Here is a 25,738-nt window from a genome sequence, read left to right as displayed (position 1 = left end):
ATATTTACAAACTCCGAAATCAGACAAGCAAGACATGCTGTGATGTTTTCAGAAATAATGAGTCAAAACTAAGAGAGATTCTCCTTAAAACAAGCAGAATAATCTGACAATGAGGGAAGCAGAATCATCTCATCAAAAGGAGAATCAAGATTATTTTGCCTTCTGTGTTGTCAGATTATTCTGCTTGTTTTAAGTAAAAACTCTCTTCATTTTGCACATCATTTCCTAAATCAAGACAATAAGTTTAGTCTAGAAAATGCTTCTTAATTTAAGAATGTTTAGATATTTGGACAAGAAACGAAACACAAACTCTAAGAGAAGCACATGATGCAGTGACACACATTAATGCACTGTAATCATCCTCATAAGACATGAGAAGCAGCAGTTCAGACACTTTATTACCACAGTAAATGCTACAGCACATGATCAATGACATCATCATCATCATCATCATCATCCAGCAGATATCCAGCTTCATCTGAACAGATCAGGACAGTTTACACACACACACACACATCTCCACAGCAGTAAATCACCCAGAACAAATAAATAAATATTGCACACATCACTGATGCATTATATTTGGTGTATAAAAACAAACACACACATCAGCAGTCTTCATCTCAGGGGGATAGCACATTCAGAAAGCTTCTTTTAAACGTTCAGTTCAGGTTTTGCAGCTTCTTATTTTGCTGTTGTCGTAGTGCTTTGTGTTTTACAAAAGCCTATTATAAATAAAATGCAGTATTATTATTTAAAAACAGATCATTAAATATAGATGCATCATCATCATCATCACACCATTGATGTGCCATTTAGGTAAAATATACATATATATGTGTGTGTGTGTTGGTAAATATTGCTATTTAGTATGGTCTACTGCTCAACTGATGTCCCTTAATGAATGTTCTGGTGTTACTTTAATGAAAAGATCATTGAAATCCAATGCATTCTTTATTCTGCAAATAATTTTGTCTGCCACAATAAATAAATAAATAAAAAATATATATAAATAAATAAACATAAATATATAAATAAATAAATAAATAAATAAATAAATAAATAAATAAATAAATAAATATACACACAAACACTCACACAGTCAGAATTATTAACCCTCCTGTATATTTTATTCCCTTAATTTCTGTTTAACACATCTCTAATCATAATAGTGCGAATAACTCATCTCTAATAACTGATTTATATTATCTTTGTCATGATGACAGGACATAATATTAGACTAGATATTCTTCAAGACACTAGTGTTCAGCTTACAGTGACATGTAAAGGCTTCACTAGGGTAATTAGGGTAAAGTTAGGGTAATTAGGCAAGTCATTGTATAACAGTGGTTTGTTCTGGAGACAATCCAACACTAATATTGCTGAAGGGGCCAATAATATTGAGATTAAAATGGCTTTAAAACTATTTAAAACTGCTTTTATTCTAGCCGAAATAAAACAAATCAGACTTTCTCCAGAAGAACAAACATTAGAGGAAATACTGTGAGAAATTCCAGAATCTGTTCAACATCATTTGGCAAATATTTGAGAAATAATAATCACAGTAGGGCGAGTAACTCTGACTCATACAAAAAGAAAAGAAAGTCTTTTAAGTAAAGTTTGACCTTGAGACAGATTTGCTCAGTTTCTAATGAGGATTCAGAGCTGCTGAACATGATTGGGTCGCAGCAGGAGTTTTGGAATAAGGACACTAAAGGCTTCGTAAATTTAGATGCAATCATGCAAATCGATGTTCAGTGAGAGTCCTTTACCAACAAATCAGCCGTGAAAACGAGAAACAACATCAGTGAAATCACTTCACGCATCTCAGAAACACACATTACACAAGTGTGCAGCTCATTCATACACAGCAATATGGAGCCAGATCACGCTCAGAAATAAAGATCAGATCACGCTCAGAAATAAAGCTTTTGCCAAATAACATTCATGCATGCACAGGAGAACTCATATTTACAGAATACAGTTCATAAATCCAGAACATAAATCATAAAATCAAAAGAAGATCTGTGAATAGACACGCAAAAATCTGAAATATTTACCAAAATTCATTGGATTTGTGCATTTATAATTTGGTTTTGTGCATTTATGAACTAGATATGTGCATATATGAATTGGATTTGTGCATTTATGAATTGTTTTCTCAATTAGAAAACTGGATTTGTGCATGTATGAATCAGATTTGTGTATATATGAATGGGATTTATACATTTATTAACTGATTTAGTGCATTTATTAATCAGATTTGTCCATTTATGATCTGAACTAGTGCATTTGTGAATCAGATTTGTGTATATATATGAATCAGATTTGAGCATTTATAAACTGAATTTGAGCATTTATGAATCACATTTGTGTATTTATGATCTGAATTTATGTATTTATGAATTTGATTTGTGCATATATAAATCTGATTTGTGTATATGAATTGGATTTTTGCATTTATCAATAAGATTTGTGCATATGAATTGGATTTGTGCATTTATAATTCAGATTTGTGCATATATAAATCATATTTGTGTATATATATGAATCGGATTTGTGCATTTATGAATTGTGTTAATAAATTCACTTATTGATTTGTGCATATATCAAATGCGTTTTGAATTTACAAATTTGATTTTGTGTATTTATGAATTGGATTATATGAATCGCGTCTTAATTTATGAATTGCATTTTAAATTTGTATGTGTTTTTCTGAATTGAGTTTTGAATTTACAAATGTTTTGTGCATTTATGTATCAGATTCATGCGTTTATGAACTGGGTTATAAATTTATGGATTGGACTGTATTTGAGAAGTATATACGAATCAGATTTGTGTATATATGAATTGGATTTGTGAATTGATTAAATGGATTTGTGTGTATATGAATCAGATTTGTGCATATATAAATGTGATTTGTGCATATATGATTGGATTTGTGCTTATATAAGTTGGATTGGTGCATTTATGAATTGCATTTTGAACTGATGAACTGGATTTGTGTATTTATGAGTTGTGTTTTGTATTTATGACCTGTGCTGTACATGTATGAACTTTATTTCTGAGTCTGTTCTGGCTCATATCACACTCCATCCTCCCAGAGAAGCACAGTAACTTGTGTTTTTCAGGAGACGTTTGTACAAAATGCAGAGTGGAAGACAGAGACGTAATATTACGCCGCTAGAGGAATGAAACGTGAGCTGACACTTTACAAAGAAATGATCTTCAGCCATCTTCACAGAGCAGTGACATCATCTGACCAGAAACAAACATCAGCCCTGACCCAAACCCCAGTGACCGAGCTCCACATCTACACAGGGCTCCTCATAGAGTCTGAACTGAACACAGCACACATCCACACACTCACATCCAGACTGAACATGCTGGAGTGTGTGTGTGTGTACATAGGCATGTGTGTGAGAGCCAGTGTGTGTGTCTGTTTGCATGTGTGTTGGAGTGGTACAAGTGAGAGAGAGTGTGTATATATGTGTGTGTGTGTGTGTTTCCACAGTCAGTCAGTGTTGTTATCCAGCACCTCTCTCACACACACACACACACACACACACACACACAGTGAGCAGCAGTAATGATCAGTGGGCGGCTGCTAAAGCTCAGTCCTCCTACATCAGGAAAGGTGAAAGATGCCGCTGCTGTAACGTCATGTCAGAATTACTGCACCAAAACACCATCAACACGTCCACACACACTCACTTTCACATATTCAGATCCATGAGTGTGTGTGCATACCTCTGACACACTGCCAGAAGGTATGAGTTTGTTCATGGAAATGTGTGTGTGTGTGTGTGTGTGTGTGTGCATGTGTGTGTGTGTGTGTGTGTGTGTGTGTTTAACTGTGGCTTGAGTATAGACTTTTTAAGTAATAGACATTTCGCAGATGAAAGTGAGTACTGGGGTTGGGCGGGAAGGGACGCGGGGGGGATGTCACAGCAACGGGTCTGGGGAGGGCTTGGGGTGCTTGATTGGGCCCCCTTCATAGTAACTTGGGGGCCCCAAAACAGTGTGAGTCCTAAGAATCGTCCTAACTTACCCCCCCTAACGGCACCTATGACAAATATGAGACTGGCCAGTATAAACTTGCATCTGGACTTCATTCCCACACACACGCACACACACACACACATTCATTTGTAATGGTCATACTGTTGAATTTGTCCTCGATGTTGGATCTGGTATGCGCTGTACATCATAGCTCCCAGCACAAGTCTCAAAGCACCATTCAGAGAAACTCGACAGTGTTTAACACACTCCTCTTCAGTTCTCTCAGGATTGTATGTTGGACAGTACTAATGATATCAGCCGTAATCTGGACATGACACAAACCCAACAGCACACAGCTCCTTTCTGTGTCAGAACACATCTCATGCTACAGGCCCATGGTCATCTACACAGAGGACTGGACGAGTGAATAGAGGCGATGTTCATGAGCAAGTCATCAGTAAAGCCAGCTCTAGTAATTCTCCAGCACACGTGTGTTTAGATGGAGCAGAGTCGAAGGCAGTGTTGAGGGTGATGCATTACAAGTAACATGAGCTGCGTACTGATATTACTTTTCTAATACAAGTAATGCATTAAATGGAGTTTAATGTTGGAGTTACTTTTTTAAAATGCAATGTGACTGAGTTTAGTTAAATTAATCAGCTTTAAAAAAAATAAATGCTGAATCCTCCACTCGATGAGAGAATGAGACAGAAAGCAAGAAGATCTCCATGGAGACAAGCTCCGAAAGAGATCAAACCTCAGCCTTGTCAGAAAAGGTACTGTAACTCAGAAGTAATGCAAGGCATTAATTACCATAAAAAGTAAATAAGTATCGCAACTAGTTATGTTTTGGGCAAGTAACTTAATACTGTAATGCATAAAATATAATAAAAAGTAACTAAGAATCACAACTAGTTACTTTGAGGAGTAATCTAATATTGTAATGCATTAATTAGTATAAAAAGTAACTAATTGGCACAACTAGTTATGTTTTTGGAGAGTAAATTAATATTGTAACATTAATTACCATAAAAGTAACTTATTAGGACAATTAGTTATGTTTTTGGGGGGTAAATTAATATTGTAACGCATTAATTACTATAAAAAGTAACTAATTAACACAACTAGTTACTTTTTGGGGGAGTAACTCAATATTGCAATGCATTACTTACCATACAAAGTAACTAAGCATTGCAACTAGTTACTTTTTTGAGGAGTAATCTAATATTGCAATGCATTAATTAGTGTAAAAAGTAACTAATTAACACTACTAGTTATGTTTTTGGAGAATAAATTAATATTGCAATGCATTAATTACCTTAAAAATTTACCAGGTAATGCAACTAAATACTTTTTTGGGGATATCATAATGCATTACTTTCTAAGGTAACTTTCGCTAGAGCGCCCTTTGGCTTTCATGAGGAGAATTACTACAAATCACACCTGTTTCCTTGATGATATGTGCATGACAATCGCAGCTTTTCTCAATCACAGTTTGATTAATCGTCCAGCCCTGACTAAACGCTACACATTCACGCTGGTGGGGTTAATAATAGTCTTTTTATTTTTAACTAAACAGATTAGTTCCTATTTTCCAGATCCTTCTACGCTACTTGATGACTGCTGCTGCATCTCCAGGAATCCAGTGTAATGCCCTGAAGAAGAAACGACACTGCGCTGTGGGACTGTTTGTGTCACTCGAGAGAAACATGTAGATGAGTTTTTTCGACTGCGCATGCATTTCATCTGTTCTGACGACAGCTGGAACTCACAGTCTGGCTGCAGGTTTTAGCACCAACCGGCGAAGCGTCACGTTCAGTTTCCTCACTTGTTGTTTCAATCCAGGGATCAAATCCAGAAAAGCACTTTGCGCCTTTATTCCGGCTCATTTGCGCTAAACTCCCGGTGCTGTTGCACTTTTTGGCCAGCGGTGGCGCCAGAGAGTCAGGCGGGTGCAGAGATGTCAGAGAAAAGCTGCTCAGGTTATCCGACAACTGTTCGGGATTGTCATCCGAGGGCTCTGTGGAGTCCTGTGAGATTCTGTTTGCGCAGTCAGTATTTCTGCTTCGACTCCTCTGGTGCCCCCTGCTGGACTGGAGGATGGACACAGACTGTACAGCGTGAGGTTTCTGATGGGGAATGTGGGATCTGCAGATTTTGGGCACGGTTTGTTCTCCCGATGCAGAAACGCTTTCTTCTGGCATGGCCTGTAAGCTGCTCACAGAACTGCCTGTGGCCAGTGAGGAATTACTGTAGGACGCCTGCAAGGCAAGGCGAGTTCATTTACAAAGCACATCTCACACACAATGGTAATTTAAAGTGCTTTACATAAAAATTAAGGTTTTAAAAATCTTAAAATACAATATATAAACTACCTGACAAAAGCTTTGTGTCCTATTCAAGTTTTAGGAGCAGTAAATAATACAAAATAGGCATATTTGATCAATCCCTTCACCGGTAAACTGCCGCTTGACTGAGTGCTTTTCTTGACTGAATGTCTTGACTCTGAGTGTTTTTCTGTGATGTCTGACACCTGCGCTCCCTCACCTGAGAGCCCATGACTCTGCTGTCGGCCCCCGGGGACCGAAGCGAGGCCCAAGAGGCTGGAGACGTGTGTCTGGATCCCGGCAGAGCTGCTCCGGGTGCTGGGCGGCGCTGGGGGAAAGCAGCGCTGGTGGGGTGGAAGAACTCAGCCGGAAGATGGAAGAGAGATGAAGACGTCTGACCGTCTCTACTGCCATCTAAACACACACACATGCACACTTGCTACTTTAGCAGGCGGTGTAGCTGTACAGAAACATCATCTCAGCTTTTCGCCGATCACAACATATTTTTCAAGGGTAGGCCAGAATTAATCAAGCTGTTTATGTCAGCTGTGGTGAAGTGTATTATAATCGTGTAAAGGATATGAAACAGAATGTATTTTTGATCCAGCAGTCATGATGTTCTAGCACACTCCCAAACAGCATCAAGACTTTGTAAAAGAGCAATAATAGCCCCCACTTTTAAACTCATTTAGTGCGGCAGAACTATGCATCCCCAAATTGTCAAGTTGTGGGTTTCCATCAAGACATCACAGCCATTATTTGTTCATCAACAGACTCTAATGTCGGCCTGAGGCTAATCAGAAGGACTCGATCAGTTTTAATGGCACAGATAGTGTCTGCTGGACGGCTGCTGTGCTGCTCTGTGTCTCCAATTCCTGCATAAAAATAATCACTTAACATAAGCATTACTAAAGTAAGATACTAATACACTCATAGGCTCAAAGGTGTAACTGGTTTGAGAAGTTGAAGGGCGACATAAAAGTGTGGAAAAGGTCTTGGATTTAAATCCTGATTCCTGCATTTACATTTATTTAGATGATACAAAATGGTGATATGACTATGATGATACAAAATCCAGAGGAAAATAGGCTGATTAAACTAACCTTAAAAAAGGTTCAACTAAACAAAAAAGAAAACTTTATGAAACTGTACATGTGCTGAATCATTATTTTGTAAAATCAACTGCAGACAGACATCAGCATAATTAATATTTATCAAAATTATATGAAAATGTTGGTTATTTTGTTCATTGTAAAAACAAAACAAACACATTTTGTGTAGCTCAAATTGCTAAACATTAGACAAACATCCACAGTGTGCAGTAAACCGTCTACTTGACAGAAAATATGATCATTTTGACCGTATCTATTATTCATTCATACATTCATTTTCAGCTTAGTCCCTTTATTAATCAGGGGTCACCACAGCAGAATGAACCGCCAACTTATCCAGCATATGTTTTATGCAGCGGATGCCCTTCCAGCCGCAACCCATCACTGGGGAACACCCATACACACTCATACACTACGGACAATTTTAGCATACCCAATTCACCTATACCATGTGTTTGGACTGTGGGGGAAACCAGAGCACCCAGAGGAAACCCACGCAAACACTGGGAGAACATGCAAACTCCACACAGAAATGCCAACTGACCCCGCCGATGCTCAAACCAGCGACCTTCTTGCTGTGTGGTGACAGCACCACCACGCTGCCCCTAGATCTAATATACCGAATATTAATATTTCATTGTTGACACGTTAAAATTATCTGCTGCAGCTTTTCACTGTTGTTCAAAACAGTTTTAGTTACCTAAATTTAAAATAGAAAAGCTTAATTACAGACTACTTGTGAATTTACACTTAAAAGTACACTTCTATATACTAAAAAGTGGGCCAATTTAGTTCCAAGCCGTTTCAAGTAGTTCATACAGTGACACTTTAATAAAAAATAATTAATATTAAATAATATTTAATAAAAAATAATTTAATATAAAATTTTTTAATAAAAAAATGATGAATCTCTGTGAAAAAACACTTGATTAATTTTAAAGTCCACTTCTTTTTCATAAGAGGTGTCTGAAGTGGACAGAAAGCTGATAAACGGAGGACACACAGATGGAGTCTGACCTGGAGAATGGAGATGAAGGGTCGACCGTCTGTCTATCAGTGGACTCAAAGCCTCACTGCTGCCCTGCTCCTCCTGCACACACACAACACCACCACCATCATCATCATCATCATCATCATCATCATCATCATCATCATCATCAGTAAAACACTGTAACTGCAGCAACGTGATGTGGCATAGTGGGACTCGATAATCATGACCTGAGCTACATTTTTGGTTCCACTATATTTAAAGGAACAATCCTCACTATTAATAAATCATTTACTGCCTAGTGATTCTGGGTGGTTGCTAGGATGTCCTGGATAGTTGCTATGGTATTTCTTGGGTGTTACTCTCTAGGTTGATCTCTTTTCTTCAGTACGAGGAAAACTCAGCAGGATTGTTCAGCTCCTTCTGTTCTCCCCTGAAGGAGATTTTCTACATTACAAGCAAACACACATTTCCAAAATAATATGAAAAAAAAAGCAGCTACATCAATCGAGAATGAATGAAGAATATATCTCAAAACATTTCCCAGCACACTTGATACACTGAAACCGTCTGCTTTTTTTACACAGCTCTAAACAATAGATAAAGCGTCTCCTCTCTGCAAGGCTGAGCTGAAACACTGAGGGAATCTCTTTTCATCTTCTGTTTAAAGACATCTCAAATGAAAGCTCTTAACATTTATTAACAGAGTCACGGAGAACGCTCGTGTTTTTGGAGTATGAGCTCTCGCAACTTAACCCAAACCCTTGATGCTTTAGAAGTGAATTAAATTATATTAAATATTACACACACAATGAATGAAATAGCAGTGGTGTAACAGATTAAATACTGATGTTATTTTCAGACACCTCTCGTTCAGAGTATTCCTTAACACTTCAGTTACACAAGGATGCAATGAATTGATCAAAAGTCATGTTACACATTTTCGTTTCAGGTTTTAATTCGCCTCTAAATCCGGAGAAATAAAATGCATTTCATAAAAGGTCATGTCCATGTATTGTGCGATAAATTAACACATTGATTACTGTGACTGTGAAACGGTTCAATTAAATTAAAAATAGAAACATTTACTTACTTACTAACTTGTGAATTTAAAAGTATACTTGTATATACTAAAAAGATAAAAGGTTTTTTCCTCATACAGCCTCAAATCACATTACAAATAACTTTGCCAGCCGTTGAAGCAGGTCTTTTGAGCAGGGTGTAATGTGAGAAAAGGTTAAGCCTTTCACAGGGTATAGAGACTCTCTGTAGGCCCTGTAGATGTTAATATCCTCACTACATGAAGTATACTTGTATAAATACATGATCGATAGACAGACGGACGGACGGACGGACGGACAGACAGACAGACAGACAGATAGATAGATAGATAGATAGATAGATAGATAGATAGATAGATAGATAGATAGATAGATACCCCACTGCATTACATGTCAGTAATGATCCAACAGCAGAGTAATGCAGAACAGATGGTTTTTATAGACACACACTCACATGCACACACAAACACTTACACACGATCACACACACACCTTCCAGCCCGTGTCCAGCAGTTGACAGTCGCTGTGTTCGTCCAGACTGATGTCATCAGGCAGAGCGGGTGAAGAGGATTTATCAGACAGCTGCTCTGACATCAGAGACGTCTGCTCCACCTCTGCCAGCCGGATCTACACACACACACACACACACACACACACACAATAATCCGTCCCATTCAGGATGTGAAGTGCAGTCTGTGATGAGTGTTTCCTCAGATCAGAGCTTCACACACTCCACAGTAAATCTGCATGTTTCAGATGCTCTGACTCTTCACTGAGTGCAGATTCTGCTCCACATCTGCTGCTCTTTTAAAGTCATAAAGCTAATATCTGTGATTGTGAATGATTCAGACCTTCAGAAGCACAGAGTATATTAAAGAGAAGTTATTCACTACAGCGTATGAACTATATTGAGTTTTAATGAACAGACGAGGCTGAAATATAAAGCTGCAATGAAGCTTAATGAAGATATCAAAGCACAGACTGAAACTCAATTAGAGGCGGTGCAGTGTGTGTGTGTGTGTGTGTGTGTGTGTGTGTGTGTGTGTGTGTGTGTGTGTGTGTGTGTGAGTGTGTGTGTGTCTGATGCACACCGGGAATACATTATATTAAACAAACATTATTATTTTATACAGTATAACTGAAGTTTACTGTACAAAACTAATGTAATTGTCTTAATTTGAATTAAAACACACTACTACAATAAAAATATATGAGTACAGATTAAATACAAATATGTCTATTTATTTATCGCAACATCCGCAACTTATGGCTATTTCATGGCGAGATGGATATACATAAAAGACTACATATTAAAAACAAACTCATATTACAATAAAAAAGTTACTTAGATAAATATATGAGATATAAATAGATAAAATTCACACAAAAATATATTCAGAGTTACATTTTTCAGTTCAATGTGTGATAAATAATTTAGGATTCTTCCTGGTGGTTTTTAAGATGTCCATCAAAGTATTCTCCTTATAAAGATGTTGTCTAATTGTATTCAAACTTCCCCATTCCAACACAATACGTCTCAAATATGTAGAAATATTAGTGCTGGGCAAAGATTACAGTATTTGCATCAATAATACATGTTTGTTTTGACGTAATATTTGTGTGTGCGCTGTGTATATTTATTTTGTATAGATAAACACGCATGCATGCATATATTTGAGAAAATGTTAATTTGTGTTGAGATATAAAATACATGATATACACTACCTGACTAAAGTCTTGTGGCCTATTCTAGTTTTAGAAACAGCAAATAATAACTGCTCTTCTAGTTGATGATTTGGTGTCAGAAGTGTCTCTGTGAAAGGTGAAGGCCTCTAGATTTTGCTGATTTGAGCTCAATAAATCTGATGTCTTGATGTTGACTGATTTGATGAGGACAGTGCGGTCTGACTCTGCTCAGACTAAAGTCTCATCACTGAACAGAAATAATGTCCAGTATAGAATATAAAGTCCTGCTGCAGTGGAGACAGAATGAATATTGTGTCTGACTCCATCATGAGCTTGGAGGACTGCATCCACACATCTCTGCACTGACTCACATCACTGATTAATAAAGTCATCTGGAATGAAGAAGAAAGCCTTCAGCAGGATCCCAGAGTTCATCAAGAGTCTTTGTGTTCATCTTCAACACCTCCTCCTTCATCAGCTCAATAATGTTCATATCTGGTGACTGGGCTGGCCAAATTCTGGAGCACTCTCTGCTGTCAGGAGCTTTGATGTGGAGGCTGGAGTATGAGCAGGAGCGCTATCCTGCTGGAGAATTGTCCCTCTCCTGTGGTTTGTAATGTAATGGGCAGCACAGATGTCTTGATACTGAGTCGAGTTATTATTTGCTGCTCTTACAACTAGGATCGATGACAAGACTTCTGTCAGGTGGTGTATATGAAACATATACACATGTAAATATCTATACATTGTTTTTATTTAAGTGTATTACATATAAATAATAAATATATATAACACACACACACACATATATATGTCAAATCAAATTTATTTTGGATGCAATCAATCTTGGTCCGGCACTAATAAATATATAAACACACACAGTAACATTTAATAACAATTATGTGTAAGTGTTTGTGAAATTTACTGGCGATATCTAGATGACATCAAACATTAGTGAACTCCTGTGATAGTGACTGATTTAGAGTGTTTGTTTGATCACCTCTCCTGATTGGCTCCTGCCGCCTCGTCTGATTGGTGGAGAGCAGTAATGGTGGAACACCGAGCCGGACAGATTATCAATCATCTGCATTTCTCCATCCAGAGAGTCCTTCATCAGCAGAGAGACGCTCTCCAGCCACTGGTTCTCCTGACACACACACACACACACACACACAGAGATAATTCAGATCAGTACACACACACTGCGTAATAAAAGACTTTTTTTTTTTTTTAAAGACGTTTGTTCCCTCTCAGAACTTTGGATAGCTGCATAGAAGCATACTCAGAGTGTGTAAGTGTGTTTGAGTGTGTATGCATGGATGTGTGTGTGTGTGTGTGTGTGTGTGTGTGTGTGTGTGTGTGTGTGTTTATGCTTGTGTAATTGAGTGAGTTTGTATGTGTTTAGGCATGCTTGCGTATATGCCTGTGAGTGGTGCGCGATTGAGTATGTGTGTGAGTGTGTATACAGTGTATGCGTATACATGCATGCATATGTGTGTGTACGAGTGAGTGTGCATACAGTGTATGTGTATGCATGCAGGAGTGTGTGTGTGTGTGTGTGTATGCTTGCATAAATGCCTGTGAGTGTATGTGCATTTGAATATGTGAGTGTGTATATGTGTGTCTGCATGCATGTGTGTGTGTTTACGCATGCTTGTGTAAATGCCTGTGAGTGTGTGTGCAATTAAATATGTGTGTGAGTGCGTGTGTATGCATGAATGTTTGTGTGCATGCATGTATGTATGTGTAAGTGTGTGCATATGCTTGTGTGTATCAGTGTGTGTGTGCTTGTGAGTTTGTGTGTGTGTGTGTGTGTTTGATTACGCTTGCTTGCAAATATGCCTGCGAGTGTGTGTGCAATTGAGTATGTGTGAGTGAGTGTGCATGTATGCATTCATGTTTGTGTATGTGTGTGTGCATGCTTGTGTATGTGAGTGTGTGCATATGCTTGTGTGTATCTGTGAGTGTGTGCGCATGTGTTTGTGTGTGCATATGCTTGTGTGTATCAGTAAGTGTGTGTGTGTGTGAATATCTGAATTTATGTCCATGTGCGTCTATATTTGTGTGTACGTGTGTGTATATGTATACATATGTGTTTATGTGTGTGTGTGTGTGTGTGTGTGTGTGTGTGTGTGTGTGTGTGTGTGTGTGTGTGTGTAAGACCCTCTGTTTCCTCAAAGCAGCACTGGTGTTTAAAAGCATCATCATTAAAATATTGAACTCCCTCCCTTCCAGCAGTGGCTCCAGCATGTGGACGAGTCTGGAGACGCAGAAGAGCCCAGCAGAGCTTATGTCAATTAACTATATGCAAATCAAGCATAAAGGAAAGCCCCCATCCGAGAGTCTTAAAAGCCTGTTTAAATCATCATAATCCACGAACAAACCAAAGAGCTCAGAGGAGAATCACAACAACAGAGATAAACTACAGTCAAATGAAGATCGGCAAACACAATCAGCGTGAGATGTACACTCACTGGCCACTTTATTAGGTACACCTGCCTGTTAATGACTAATCAGCCAATCACAGGGCAGCAGCTCACAGCATTTAGGCATGTAGTCAAGAGGATCTGCTGCAGTTCAGAGCGAGCATCAGAATGGGGAAGAAAGGGGATTTAAGAGACTTTGAACGTGCCATGGTTGTTGCTGCCAGACGGGCTGCTCTGAGTATTTCAGAAACTGCTGATCTACTGGGATTTTCACGCACAACCATCTCTAGGGTTTACAGAGAATGCTCCGACAAAGAGGAAATATCCAGTGAGCGACAGTTCATTGTTGATGAGGTCAAAGGAGAATGGCCAGACTGGTTTCAGCTGATAGAAAGGCAACAGTAACTCAAATAAGCACTCGCTACAACCGAGCTCTGCAGAAGAGCATCTCTGAACACACAACACGGCCAACCTTGAGGCGGATGGGCTACAGCAGCAGAAGAGCACACCGGGTGCCGCTCCTGTCAGCTAAGAACAGGAAACTGAGGCTACAATTCACACAGACTCACCAAAACTGGACAATAGAAGATTGGAGAAACGTTGCTGCTCTGATGAGTCTCCATTTCTGCTGACACATTCGGATGCTCGGCTCACAATTTGGCCTCAACAACATGAAAGCATGGATCATCCTGCCTTGTATCAGCGGTTCAGGCTGGTGGTGGTGGTGTAATGGTGTGGGGGAGATTTTCTTTGGGTCCATTAGTACCAATTGAGCATCAACGCCACAGCCTTCCTGAGTATTGCTGCTGACCATGTCCATCCCTTTATGAGCACAGTGTCTCCATCTTCTGATGGCTACTTCCAGCAGGATAACGCAGCATGTCATAAAGCTCAATCATCTCAGACTGCTGAACATGACGATGAGTTCACTGTACTCAAATGGCCTCCACAGTCAGCAGAGCTCAATCCAATAGAGCAGCTTTGGGATGTGGTGGAACGGGAGATTGGCATCATGGATGTGCAGCCGACAAATCTGCAGCAACTGTGTGATGCTATCATGACAATATGGAGCAACATCTCTGAGGAATATCTCCAGTAGCTTGTTGTACCTATGAAGGATTAAGGCAGTTCCGAAGGCAAAAGGGGTCCAACCCGGGACTAGTAAGGTGTACCTAATAAAGTCTTAAAAATGAAATGTGAGCTATTGCTGTTTGTGTGTGTTTTTAATCAGGAAAATGGATTAAGTGTCAAACTGGAGTGTCATTTTCATCCACAGCACATGTTGGTCTGAGAGCAGGAGATGGAGGAGAGCGACAATACATCACTGTCACATACACCCCAGTCACTCTTCATCACGTGTGGACAGATTGTGTTGTGTTTCAGCTGCGACTTCATTTCCTCTGATGACTCAATGTGTCTCCATTAACACACACACACACACACACACACACACACACACACACACTCCATCAGATGTCAGAGGAAATGTTCCCTCAGTCAGTGTAATGGCTCATGAGAGATTCATGACTGCTGTCTTGCTACACAAATAAAGTGTTCAGAATCAGATAATAACGGGAAATCAGCATCAGTGCAGACACTGCACACACACACACACACACACACACACACACACACACACACACACCACAGAGAACTCGGTGGAAAACAACAACACACTCCAGCGAAGGTATAAAGCACACCGTAATAGATTGATGGTCAGTGTGTGTGTGTGTGTGTGTGTGTGTGTGTGTGTGTGTGTGCTTCTATAATGGATGGTCAGTGTTTTTGTGTGTATATGTAATGCATTGATGGTCATGGTTTGAGTGTATGTGTGTGTGTGTGTGTGTGTGTGTGTGTGTGTTTCCGTGATAGATTGATTGTCAGTGTGTGTGTGTGTGTGTGTGTGTGTGTGTGTGTGTGTGTGTGTGTGTTTGTGTGAATGTATATGTGTAATGCATTGATGTTCAGTGTGTTTGTGTGTGTGTGTGTGTGTGTGTGTGCTTCTGTAAAGCATTGATGGTGTGTGTATGTGCAAGTGTAACACATTGATAGACAGCGTGTGTGTATGTTTGCATGTGTAATGCAGTGATGGTCAGTGTGTGTGTGTGTAATGCATTAATGGCTGGTGTGTACAGTATGTGTATGTGTGTCTGTGTGTGCGCGACACTTTGTGTGTGTATGTGTGCATGCGCAATGCATTGATGATGATAATGTTGTGTTAGTGTGTGTGTGCGCTTGCATGTAATGCAGTGGTGGTCAATGTATGTGTGTGTGTGTGCGGTGGTGGTCAATGTATGTGTGTGTGTGTGCGGTGGTGGTCAATGTATGTGTGTGTGTGTGCGTGCATGAAGTGCATTGCAGTGCTGGTCAATGTATGTGTGTGTGTGTGTGTCACCTGTGCGGGTGAGTAGAGTCTCCTCTCCTGCAGTGTGTGTTGTGTGTTAGTGTGCGGTGTGTGTGCGCTCTGGTTGTTGCTGTGCACCGCCGCTGTCGCCGCCTGTCTGTTCCCACAGCCGCTCTTCTCTCCCGCATCAGTCGTGGTCAAACGGTCCAAACGACCCAGACAGCAGAGGCCGCCCTGCGCCAGCTCCTTCTCCCGCTCCTTCTCCATCTCCTCCTCCATCTCGGCGTCCTCGATCGCTTCTTTATTGGAGTCGTCCAGATGCTTCATCAGCACCGCCACCACCACGTTAATCAGCACGAACTGCGCCGTCAGCACGAAACTGACGAAGTACAGCGGAGAGATGAACTGCAGGCTGGAGTTACAGGAGGAGCTGTCACCCGGCGGACACTCACGCAGAGTATCCTGAGGAGGAAACACCAGCACACACACATACACACACACACACACACACACACACACACACACACACACACACACACACACACTAGTGATCAACTGCAGAAAACACAACAGCAACATTTACTCTGCTTATTTGTGAACAGCAGCTCTTGATATAAACATTGTGCATTTCATTATTCAGTAAACATTCATTATCTTTCATCAACTATCATAACCTTTCCTCACCCTCAACACAACTCTCACATCTGGATACATGGAACACAATTAGGGCGGAGCTATCAGTCATTCAGAGCGGGACTATCAGTCCTCTAGGGTGGGGTTATCAGTCTTTTAGGGCGGAGCTATAGGTGCTTTAGGACAGGGCTTTCAGTGCTTAATGGAGGGATTGATAAGTCTTTTAGGGTCGGGGCTATTAGTACTCTAGGGAGGGGCTATCAGTACTTTAAGGAGGGGCTATCAGGCTTTTAGGTTCGGGGCTATCAGTACTCCAGGGCGGGGCTATCAATACTTTAGGGAGGGGCTATCAGTCTTTTAGGGTCGGGGCTATCAGTACTCTAGGGTGGGGCTATCAATACTTTAGGGAGGGGCTATCAGTCTTTTAGGACCGAGCTATCAGTAGTCTAGGATGGGGCTATTAGCGCTTTATGGAGGGATTGTCAGTCTTTTGGGGAGGGGCTATCAATACTCTAGGGCGGGGCTTTCAGCGCTTTAGTGAGGGGTTAGCAGTCTTTTTGGGTGGCTATCAATACTTTAGGGCGGGGCTATCAGTCCTTTAGGGTGGGGCTATTAGTCTTTTAGGGTGGTCCTATTAGTCCTTTAGTGCGGGGCTATTTGTATGTTGGGGTGGGGCTATCAATCTTTTAATGAGGGGCTATCAGCCTTTTAGGGTCGGGGCTATTAGTACTCTAGGGCGGGGCTATCAGTACTTAAGGGAGGGGCTATCAGTCTTTTAGGGTCGGGGCTATCAGTACTCTAGGGCGGGGCTATCAATACTTTAGGGAGGGGCTATCAGTCTTTTAGGGTCGGGGCTATTAGTACTCTAGGGCGGGGCTATCATTACTTTAGGGAGGGGCTATCAGTCTTTTAGGGTCGGGGCTATCAGTACTCTAGGGCGGGGCTATCAATACTTTAGGGAGGGGCTATCAGTCTTTTAGGACCGAGCTATCAGTAGTCTAGGATGGGGCTATTAGCGCTTTATGGAGGGATTGTCAGTCTTTTGGGGAGGGGCTATCAATACTCTAGGGCGGGGCTTTCAGCGCTTTAGTGAGGGGTTAGCAGTCTTTTTGGGTGGCTATCAATACTTTAGGGCGGGGCTATCAGTCCTTTAGGGTGGGGCTATTAGTCTTTTAGGGTGGTCCTATTAGTCCTTTAGTGCGGGGCTATTTGTATGTTGGGGTGGGGCTATCAATCTTTTAATGAGGGGCTATCAGCCTTTTAGGGTCGGGGCTATTAGTACTCTAGGGCGGGGCTATCAGTACTTAAGGGAGGGGCTATCAGTCTTTTAGGGTCGGGGCTATCAGTACTCTAGGGCGGGGCTATCAATACTTTAGGGAGGGGCTATCAGTCTTTTAGGGTCGGGGCTATTAGTACTCTAGGGCGGGGCTATCATTACTTTAGGGAGGGGCTATCAGTCTTTTAGGGTCGGGGCTATCAGTACTCTAGGGCGGGGCTATCAATACTTTAGGGAGGGGCTATCAGTCTTTTAGGACCGAGCTATCAGTAGTCTAGGATGGGGCTATTAGCGCTTTATGGAGGGATTGTCAGTCTTTTGGGGAGGGGCTATCAATACTCTAGGGCGGGGCTTTCAGCGCTTTAGTGAGGGGTTAGCAGTTTTTTTGGGTGGCTATCAATACTTTAGGGCGGGGCTATCAGTCCTTTAGGGTGGGGCTATTAGTCTTTTAGGGTGGTCCTATTAGTCCTTTAGTGCGGGGCTATTTGTATGTTGGGGTGGGGCTATCAATCTTTTAATGAGGGGCTATCAGCCTTTTAGTACAGGAATATTAGTCTTTTAGGGCGGAGCTATTAGTATTTCAGGGTTGGGCTATCAGTCTTTTAGCGTGGGGCTATCAGTCCTTTAAGGCAGGGCTGTCAGTCCGTTAGGGTGAAGCTATCAGTATGCTGGGGTGGGGCTATCAGTCTTTAGGGTGGGTCCATCAGTATATTGGGGGGGGAGTTATCAGTCTTTAGGGTGGGTCCATTAGTATATTGGGGCGAAGTTATCAGTCTTTAGGGTGGGGCTATAAGTATATTGGGGCGGAGTTATCAGTCTTTAGGGTGGGTCCATCAGTATATTGGGGCGGAGTTATCAGTCTTTAGGGTGGGTTCATCAGTAAATTGGGGCGGAGTTATCAGTCTTTAGGGTGGGGCTATCAGTATATTGGGGCAGAGTTATCAGTCTTTAGGGTGGGGCTATCAGTATATTGGGGCAGAGTTATCAGTCTTTAGGGTGGGGCTATCAGTATATTGGGGCAGAGTTATCAGTCTTTAGGGTGGGGCTATCAGTATATTGGGGCAGAGTTATCAGTCTTTAGGGTGGGGCTATCAGTATATTGGGGCAGAGTTATCAGTCTTTAGGGTGGGTTTATCAGTAAATTGGGGCGGAGTTACCAGTCTTTAGGGTGGGGCTATCAGTATATTGGGGCAGAGTTATCAGTCTTTAGGGTGGGTTCATCAGTATATTGGGGCGGAGATATCAGTCTTTAGGGTGGGTTCATCAGTATATTGGGGCGGAGTTATCAGTCTTTAGGGTGGGTTCATCAGTATATTGGGGCGGAGTTATCAGTCTTTAGGGTGGGTTCATCAGTATATTGGGGTGGAGTTATCAGTCTTTAGGGTGGGTTCATCAGTATATTGGGGTGGAGTTATCAGTCTTTAGGGTGGGTTTATTAGTATATTGGGGCGGAGTTATCAGTCTTTAGGGTGGGTTCATCAGTATATTGGGGCGGAGTTATCAGTCTTTAGGGTGGGTCCATCAGTATATTAGGGCGGAGTTATCAGTCTTTAGGGTGGGTTTATTAGTATATTGGGGCGGAGTTATCAGTCTTTAGGGTGGGTTCATCAGTATATTGGGGCGGAGTTATCAGTCTTTAGGGTAGGTTTATTAGTATATTGGGGCGGAGTTATAAGTCTTTAGGGTGGTCTTATATTTTTTTTTTATTCGTTCATTTTTTTACTCTGAAAGTGACACAATTTTTCAGCAGTTTTAAGCACTAAATCTAGGGTTCAGGGTTTGTGTGGATGTAAAGCTAGATGATCTGTACCTTCATGATGCCGTTCCAGTTGTCTCCGGTGGACACCTGGAAGAGTGTGAGGAACGCCATGCCGAAATTCTCAAAGGTGGCGTGCCGGCTCATTCCTTCACACGGGTAGTCCTCATTACACACTGACACACAAACACCAGCGGAGAGAGTCAATTCATCACATTTCAGATTTCAGCTGAGACTTATTGATGATAAACTTCAAGATCAGTTTTTAAAACATTTTTGAAAGAAATCTCCCTCTGCTATTGGTTTAATTATTGATGAATACAGTAAAAATAGCAACACTGTGACATTTAAATAATCTAGAAATCGCTAAAACAACTTAAATCTAAAAGGAGGAGGAGCTGATAAAGAGGAGGAGCTGATGATGAAAGGGAGGAGCTGATGATGATGGGGAGGAGCTGATGATGAAGAGGAGGAGCTGATAACAAAGGGGAGGGGCTGATGATGAAGGGGAGGAGCTAATGACGAAGGGGAGGAGCTAATGGTGAAGAGGAGGAGCTGAAAATGAAGGGAAGGAGCTGATTATGATGAGTTAATAATGAAGAGGAGGGGCTGCTGGTGAAGGGGATGGGCTAATGATGAAGGGAAGGAGTTGACGGTAAACAAAAGGAGCTTAGGAAGTTATTACAGCACCTCTCAATGCATGTACCTGTACCTGTTAATTTGTTTATTTCACAAATTTAGCAACTGTTAAATAACTGCTGTGTTTTCAGACTGAGAAAGCAGTTTAATACTCACCCAGCTCTCCAAACAGCTCAACACCGAGTGCAGCGTAGATGAAGAAGAGTAGAACAAAGAGCAAACCCAGATTCCCCACCTGAGGAAAACACACACACACACACACACACACATCTCAAAGACAGCATAAAGCCCAGTGTGAAGCTCCAACCCAGATGCCAACACAGCAAACGGCGTCATTTAATTCCCAGAATGAGCTCTGCGCTGGTCAGAGACTGTCATTATACGCCACCGCTGCTTCAGTGCTTATAGTCAAGGTTAATTCATTTCATTAAAGTCCCAGAAGACCATCTGAGCCCTCCACAAAACAACAGCTTCTTTTCATTCCTCACACTCTTGACTCTTGCTTTATATCAGTGTCGATTTTAAAGGCACAGTTCAGCTCAAAATCCTTCACTCACACTCAGGTGCTTTAAACATTTATAAAGTTATTTCTCCTGCTGAACACAAAAGCAGATATTCTTCCATGACATCCACAGGAGGAGTAAACACAGTGTTTGTAGAGCACTCTTCAGATTATCTTACTATGAAGAAACTCAAACAGGTATGCAGCAAGAGGAGCATGAGGAAATGTGTGAGCTGTCCCTTTAAATCAGATTAAGTGAGCAGTAGTGGCACATGTAAAGCGCTGAAGTGTCATTAATAGTGAACAAGTGGCATTAAGCGCTCTGCAGATTGCCTCCATCTGTTTAACTGTGTGTTCGCGAGCGTAAAATGAGTCAGCGGCTGCATTGGAGAGCCGTGTTGAACACTCAATGACTCCTGAAATGAACTCGTCTGACGCTTCAGTCACAGCACACACACACACACTCAGACCACACACACACACCTCTCTTCCCTATCACTGGCACACTACTGTAGCTTATAGACTACTGCAGGCCAGGGCTGCTGAATGCTGGATTCTGATTGGCTGATGACGAGCATTTTAGGGTGTTTGGTTATTGTCAGATAAATGCACAGAATGCAGAAGTAGTTCCGGCAGGTTTTGAGTGCTGTTTGTGTAAGCGTTGTGTGTGTGTGTGTGTGTGTGTACCTGCGGTAGAGCCTGCACCACAGTATCCAGCAGAGCCCGCATCCCGGTGGCCATCTTTAACAGCTTCAGAACTGTGAGACGGAGACAGAAACAATCACCAAAGGACACACTGAGTGAGACAGGAGAGCTTCCCACTACACAGGCATCCGCCTCAAGAGTGTTATTAATAATATCTAACATAGCAAAACTGACATTACAATGCATTTCATATCTAGAAGCCGTGTGTGTGTGTGTGTGTGTGCTTGTGTGAGAGTGTGTTTGTGTGTGTGAGAGAGAAAGAGTTTGTGCATGTGTGTGTTTGTGCTTTTGTGTGTGTGTGTGTGTGTGTGTGTGTGTGTGTATGTTTGTGTGTGAGAGGGAGTGTGTGCATGCGTGCGTGTGTGTGAGAGTGTGTTTGTGTATTTAATTATTTAAATGTGTGTGTTTATATGCATGTATGTGTGAGTGAATGTGTGTCTGCATGAGTGTGTGAGTTTGCATGTGAGTGTGTGTGTGTGCATTTGTTATTTGTGTTTGGGTGTGTGCGCATTTGTATGTTTAATTATTTGTGTGTGTGTGTGGGAGTGCGTGTATCTGTGTATGTATATGTGTCTGTGTGTATGTATGTATGTGTATATGTAGTATGCACGGTATGTGTGTGTGTGTGTGGATGTATCCGTGCATGTGTATTAATAGTATGTGCATGTGTGTGTGTGTGTGTGTATGTGTATCTATGTCTGTATTTGTGTGTAAGTGTGTGTGTGTGTATGAGTATGTATGCGTGTGTAGTATGCACAATATGCGTGTATGCATGTAATTGTGTGTGTGTATGTGTGCGCAAGTGTATAAACAGTATGTGTGCACGTTTCTGTATGTAGATGAAATGGTGTGTGTGTGTGTGTGTGAGAGAGAGAAGAGAGAGAGAGAGAGAATGTGTTTGTGTGTGAGAGAGAGTTTGTGCATGTGCGTGTGTATGTTTGTGTGTGTCTATGTATGTTTACATGTCTGTATGTGTGTGTGTGTGTGTGTAGTAAGCACATAATGCACAGTAGTATGCACAGAATGTGTGTATGCGTGCACTTGTGTGTGTGTGCATAAGTGCATGACACTATATATCTGAGTTTGTTTAATGTGTGTGTGTTTATTTGTATGTCTGTATGTGCGTGCGTGTGTGTGTATATTTGTGTGTGTGTATATATGTACATATGTGTGTGTAATGTATGTGTGTGTGTGTGTGTGTGTGATGTGTAATGTGCTGGATAAAGCGCTGACCGCGGGTGATGCGCAGGACCCTCATGATGCGGATGATGGTGGGATTGATGGGAAGTGAAGCGCTTATTTCAATCTCCTCCAGAATGATTCCCATCACAGACAACAGAACAATCGCCAGATCCAGCTGATTCCACCTGCGCAAACACACACACACACACAAATCCACATTGAAATGGTCTACAAAGTGTTAAAGATCATGATATTAATTAATTTCAGTGGAACTTTAATCTTTAAACACGATCCAGACAGACTGAGACTCCAGACGGAGAGACAGAATGACAGACAAACACAAAAGACAGATGGACAGACCACTCAGAGAGACAGTGTGTGTGTGTGTGTGTGTGTGTGTGTGTGTGTGTGTGTGTGTGTGTGTGTGTGTGTGTGTGTGTGTGTGTGTGTTTTATTCCAGTGTTTTGACCTGTCCTTAAAGAAGCGTCTGAAGCCGAACGCCACCAGCTTCAGCATGGCCTCGATCACAAACGTGCAGCTGAAGAAGTAATTGCAGTATTTCAGTGCGGTTTCCAGAGACTGACGGAGGAAGCAGAGGAGAAGCAGACGTCAGGACTGCACATTCACTCACATTAATAGATGGAAATCATCTGGGAATAATTCATCAGCCGCTTCAGGCCAGCTTAACTTTCAGTAATCATCCATGATGAACACGTGCACTCTTTAATTGAGTGTCAGGAATGTGCTTGGGATCATGTTTTCAGCTGTATCAGCCATTAAACTGTCTCATTAAGAGTGTAATCACTCTGTCAAATCATTTCAACAGCGTCATTCATATTTAATGACATTTTAATGACCAGCTCAGCTTGTATCAGTGTAGTTGAGGTCAAAATAATAGTATAATAAATGAATCTGTTATGGAATTAATTACATACTATAATGGCCTCATGACAATCATGTTGATGACAGATTTATGACAAGCTTTGTTGTCTTGGTAATGTCGAGTTGTCAAGACAAAGATAAAACATGTATGTGCTTATTTCAAGTTGTCATAACAAACAATGTCATCTTCACATTTTTAAATGTCATCACTGAGCGAATGCATTAACAGTTGTCATAAGCATGCATAACGTCTAATTCAGATTCAGGACGTGTGTCATGTCATGATTATAAACAAGGTTCCCACTCTTTCATGAACAGCAGATTTAGGAACTTTTTTTTAAACCATAACTCTTTTTAACCCAGGTCCATTATAGATACGTACCCCTGTATACATTTCTGGAGAGTGCCAAATATGTCCCAGGAGCTTTGTTGTCTGCAGTTTTGGTTTTCACGAATCCACCAGAGGGCGCTGTGTATGCTTTTTAAGATCTCAAATTTCACTCAGGAGTGCCATTCGCGCCTGCTGTTCTCACGTAAATCCACCAGAGGCCACTGTTTACTGACTGACCCACCCTCCTCCTTCCCTAACCCCAACCAATAGTGTTATGAAAAGCAATCCAGAAAAAGAAAAACCCTCGTCTGATTTTTACCACGTTTTCACCCTGTTATTTACTTGTTTTTTTATGATTTAGCTTCTGTTTTAGTTTTACCTGCTTTCTGGAACCGTTCTTCACTAGACTCAAACCCCGTCATCATGGTCAAACCTTCTCTGTGTCTCAAGTTCACAGACGTACGTGGCAAGCTAATTAGACAAACTGGTAACATAGGAAAGCTGTCCACATGAGGTAAGCGGTCAGCTGGTAGCGTGAATAAGAATGGTGACATACCACCCCGTAGCATTTCTTTTAAAAATGAAGGCTACATAATTCACAATCTCCATAAATGTATATACAGCTACGTTTTCAGAATGAGCCCGTGTTGGTTATTTTCAAATGTAGTACTTTTCTAATTATGTAGTGGCATGAAAGCCCTCACTACTCTAATGTTTCACTTACACTAATTATCTACATTAAGTGTCAGAGTAATGATGATGTTTTGAGTCATTTTCCAACATGCTGACCATCTGAAACAGTCATGTTTAAAGCACTTAAAATGTAAAAAAAAATAAAAAAGTTAAATTTTATAAATTCAATACAGGTAATATTAAAATGTGGTTTTTGAAATATCGATAAATGTGCATTATTTATCACAGTTCTTGCACAAAGTTACATTTACAATTGTTAAATTAAGAATTTATAATTTTTTAGTTCTCTTTTTGACAGAAGCACAGTACAGTTGTTGAAATAACACATTTAAATAAGATTTAATTCAAGCACTTTCAAGCAAAGTGGTTGGTTTTAAGTACTTCCCAGGCCTTGAATCCATATCTGAGGTTGCAGCACTTTATAGAAGTGTGGGAACCCTGTATAAACCCTGTTTCAAGAGTTCACCCTCAGCTGATGATTGACTATAACGCGTCTTTGGCATGGTGTCCCAGCACAGATCTCATAAGATCCTTAAGCCTGGGGCTCCCTCCCATTGCAGGGCGAGAGGGGAGTTTGAGCTCAGCTAGATCTCCTGCTGTAGTAGCTAATGAACAGATAGTGATCGCTCTTAAGAGATGACAACTGACTAGCAGCATGTCTATGGTGCTGATTTGGATTAGTCAATTAACTTAAGCTGCTTCATTAACCCAGTATTTCCTAGAGTGCAAGTTGCCAAGTTATCAGCAGTGGCTGGTGGTCATGTGACGGTGTTTCTCACCTGTGGTTGGTCGTAGTGCTCTAGACTCATGGTGACCACATTAACGCAGATGATGAGGGTGATGAAGAGGTCCAGATAATGACTGGTGCAGAACGAGTGGATCATCAGACGAACACGACCGTATGAGGCGTAATACGGGGCAAACTGAGCCTCTGAACACACACACACACACACACACACACACACACACACACAGAATCAAATCAAAACATCATCATTATTATCATTTTCACGATTACGTGATGCAGAGCTGAATGAAACCAGCAGGACAGATGATGGATGGATGAAATCAAGAGAGAAGCAGGAGATGACTTTAAAATAGTTGGAATATTTTGACTTTATTGTGATGCACAAGCATACACAAGCAACTTAGGAAAGGTTTTGCTATAATTATGTGATTTTTCCATGTTAAGT

At 41.1% G+C, this 25,738-nt stretch overlaps 1 protein-coding gene across 5 annotated transcripts in view; it reads right to left on the bottom strand.

Annotated features, from left to right (window-relative positions):
• Positions 1-5,543: 5,543 nt before the first annotated feature.
• cacna1ib (calcium voltage-gated channel subunit alpha1 Ib) overlaps positions 5,544-25,738 on the bottom strand; it is a 98,732-nt gene continuing 78,537 nt past the window's right edge. For all 5 annotated transcript variants that reach the window (XM_087256332.1, XM_087256333.1, XM_087256329.1 and 2 more), the window contains 12 exons: positions 25,325-25,476; positions 23,109-23,218; positions 22,691-22,824; positions 21,440-21,510; positions 20,407-20,485; positions 19,666-19,787; positions 15,998-16,408; positions 12,177-12,323; positions 9,983-10,117; positions 8,459-8,531; positions 6,550-6,743; positions 5,544-6,263 (listed from right to left, as the gene is read on the bottom strand). In XM_087256332.1, the coding sequence (XP_087112458.1) occupies positions 5,745-6,263; positions 6,550-6,743; positions 8,459-8,531; positions 9,983-10,117; positions 12,177-12,323; positions 15,998-16,408; positions 19,666-19,787; positions 20,407-20,485; positions 21,440-21,510; positions 22,691-22,824; positions 23,109-23,218; positions 25,325-25,476 (2,147 nt within the window). In that variant the 3' untranslated portion in view covers positions 5,544-5,744. The remainder of the gene's footprint in view (positions 6,264-6,549; positions 6,744-8,458; positions 8,532-9,982; positions 10,118-12,176; positions 12,324-15,997; positions 16,409-19,665; positions 19,788-20,406; positions 20,486-21,439; positions 21,511-22,690; positions 22,825-23,108; positions 23,219-25,324; positions 25,477-25,738) is intronic.

Source organism: Danio rerio, chromosome 6 (genome assembly GCF_052040795.2).
Source record: "Danio rerio strain M-AB ecotype USA chromosome 6, GRCz13ab, whole genome shotgun sequence".
NCBI lineage: Eukaryota > Metazoa > Chordata > Actinopteri > Cypriniformes > Danionidae > Danio > Danio rerio.
The sequence above is the reverse complement of the archived record's forward strand: the minus strand, read 5'-3'. Positions and strand labels throughout refer to the sequence as shown.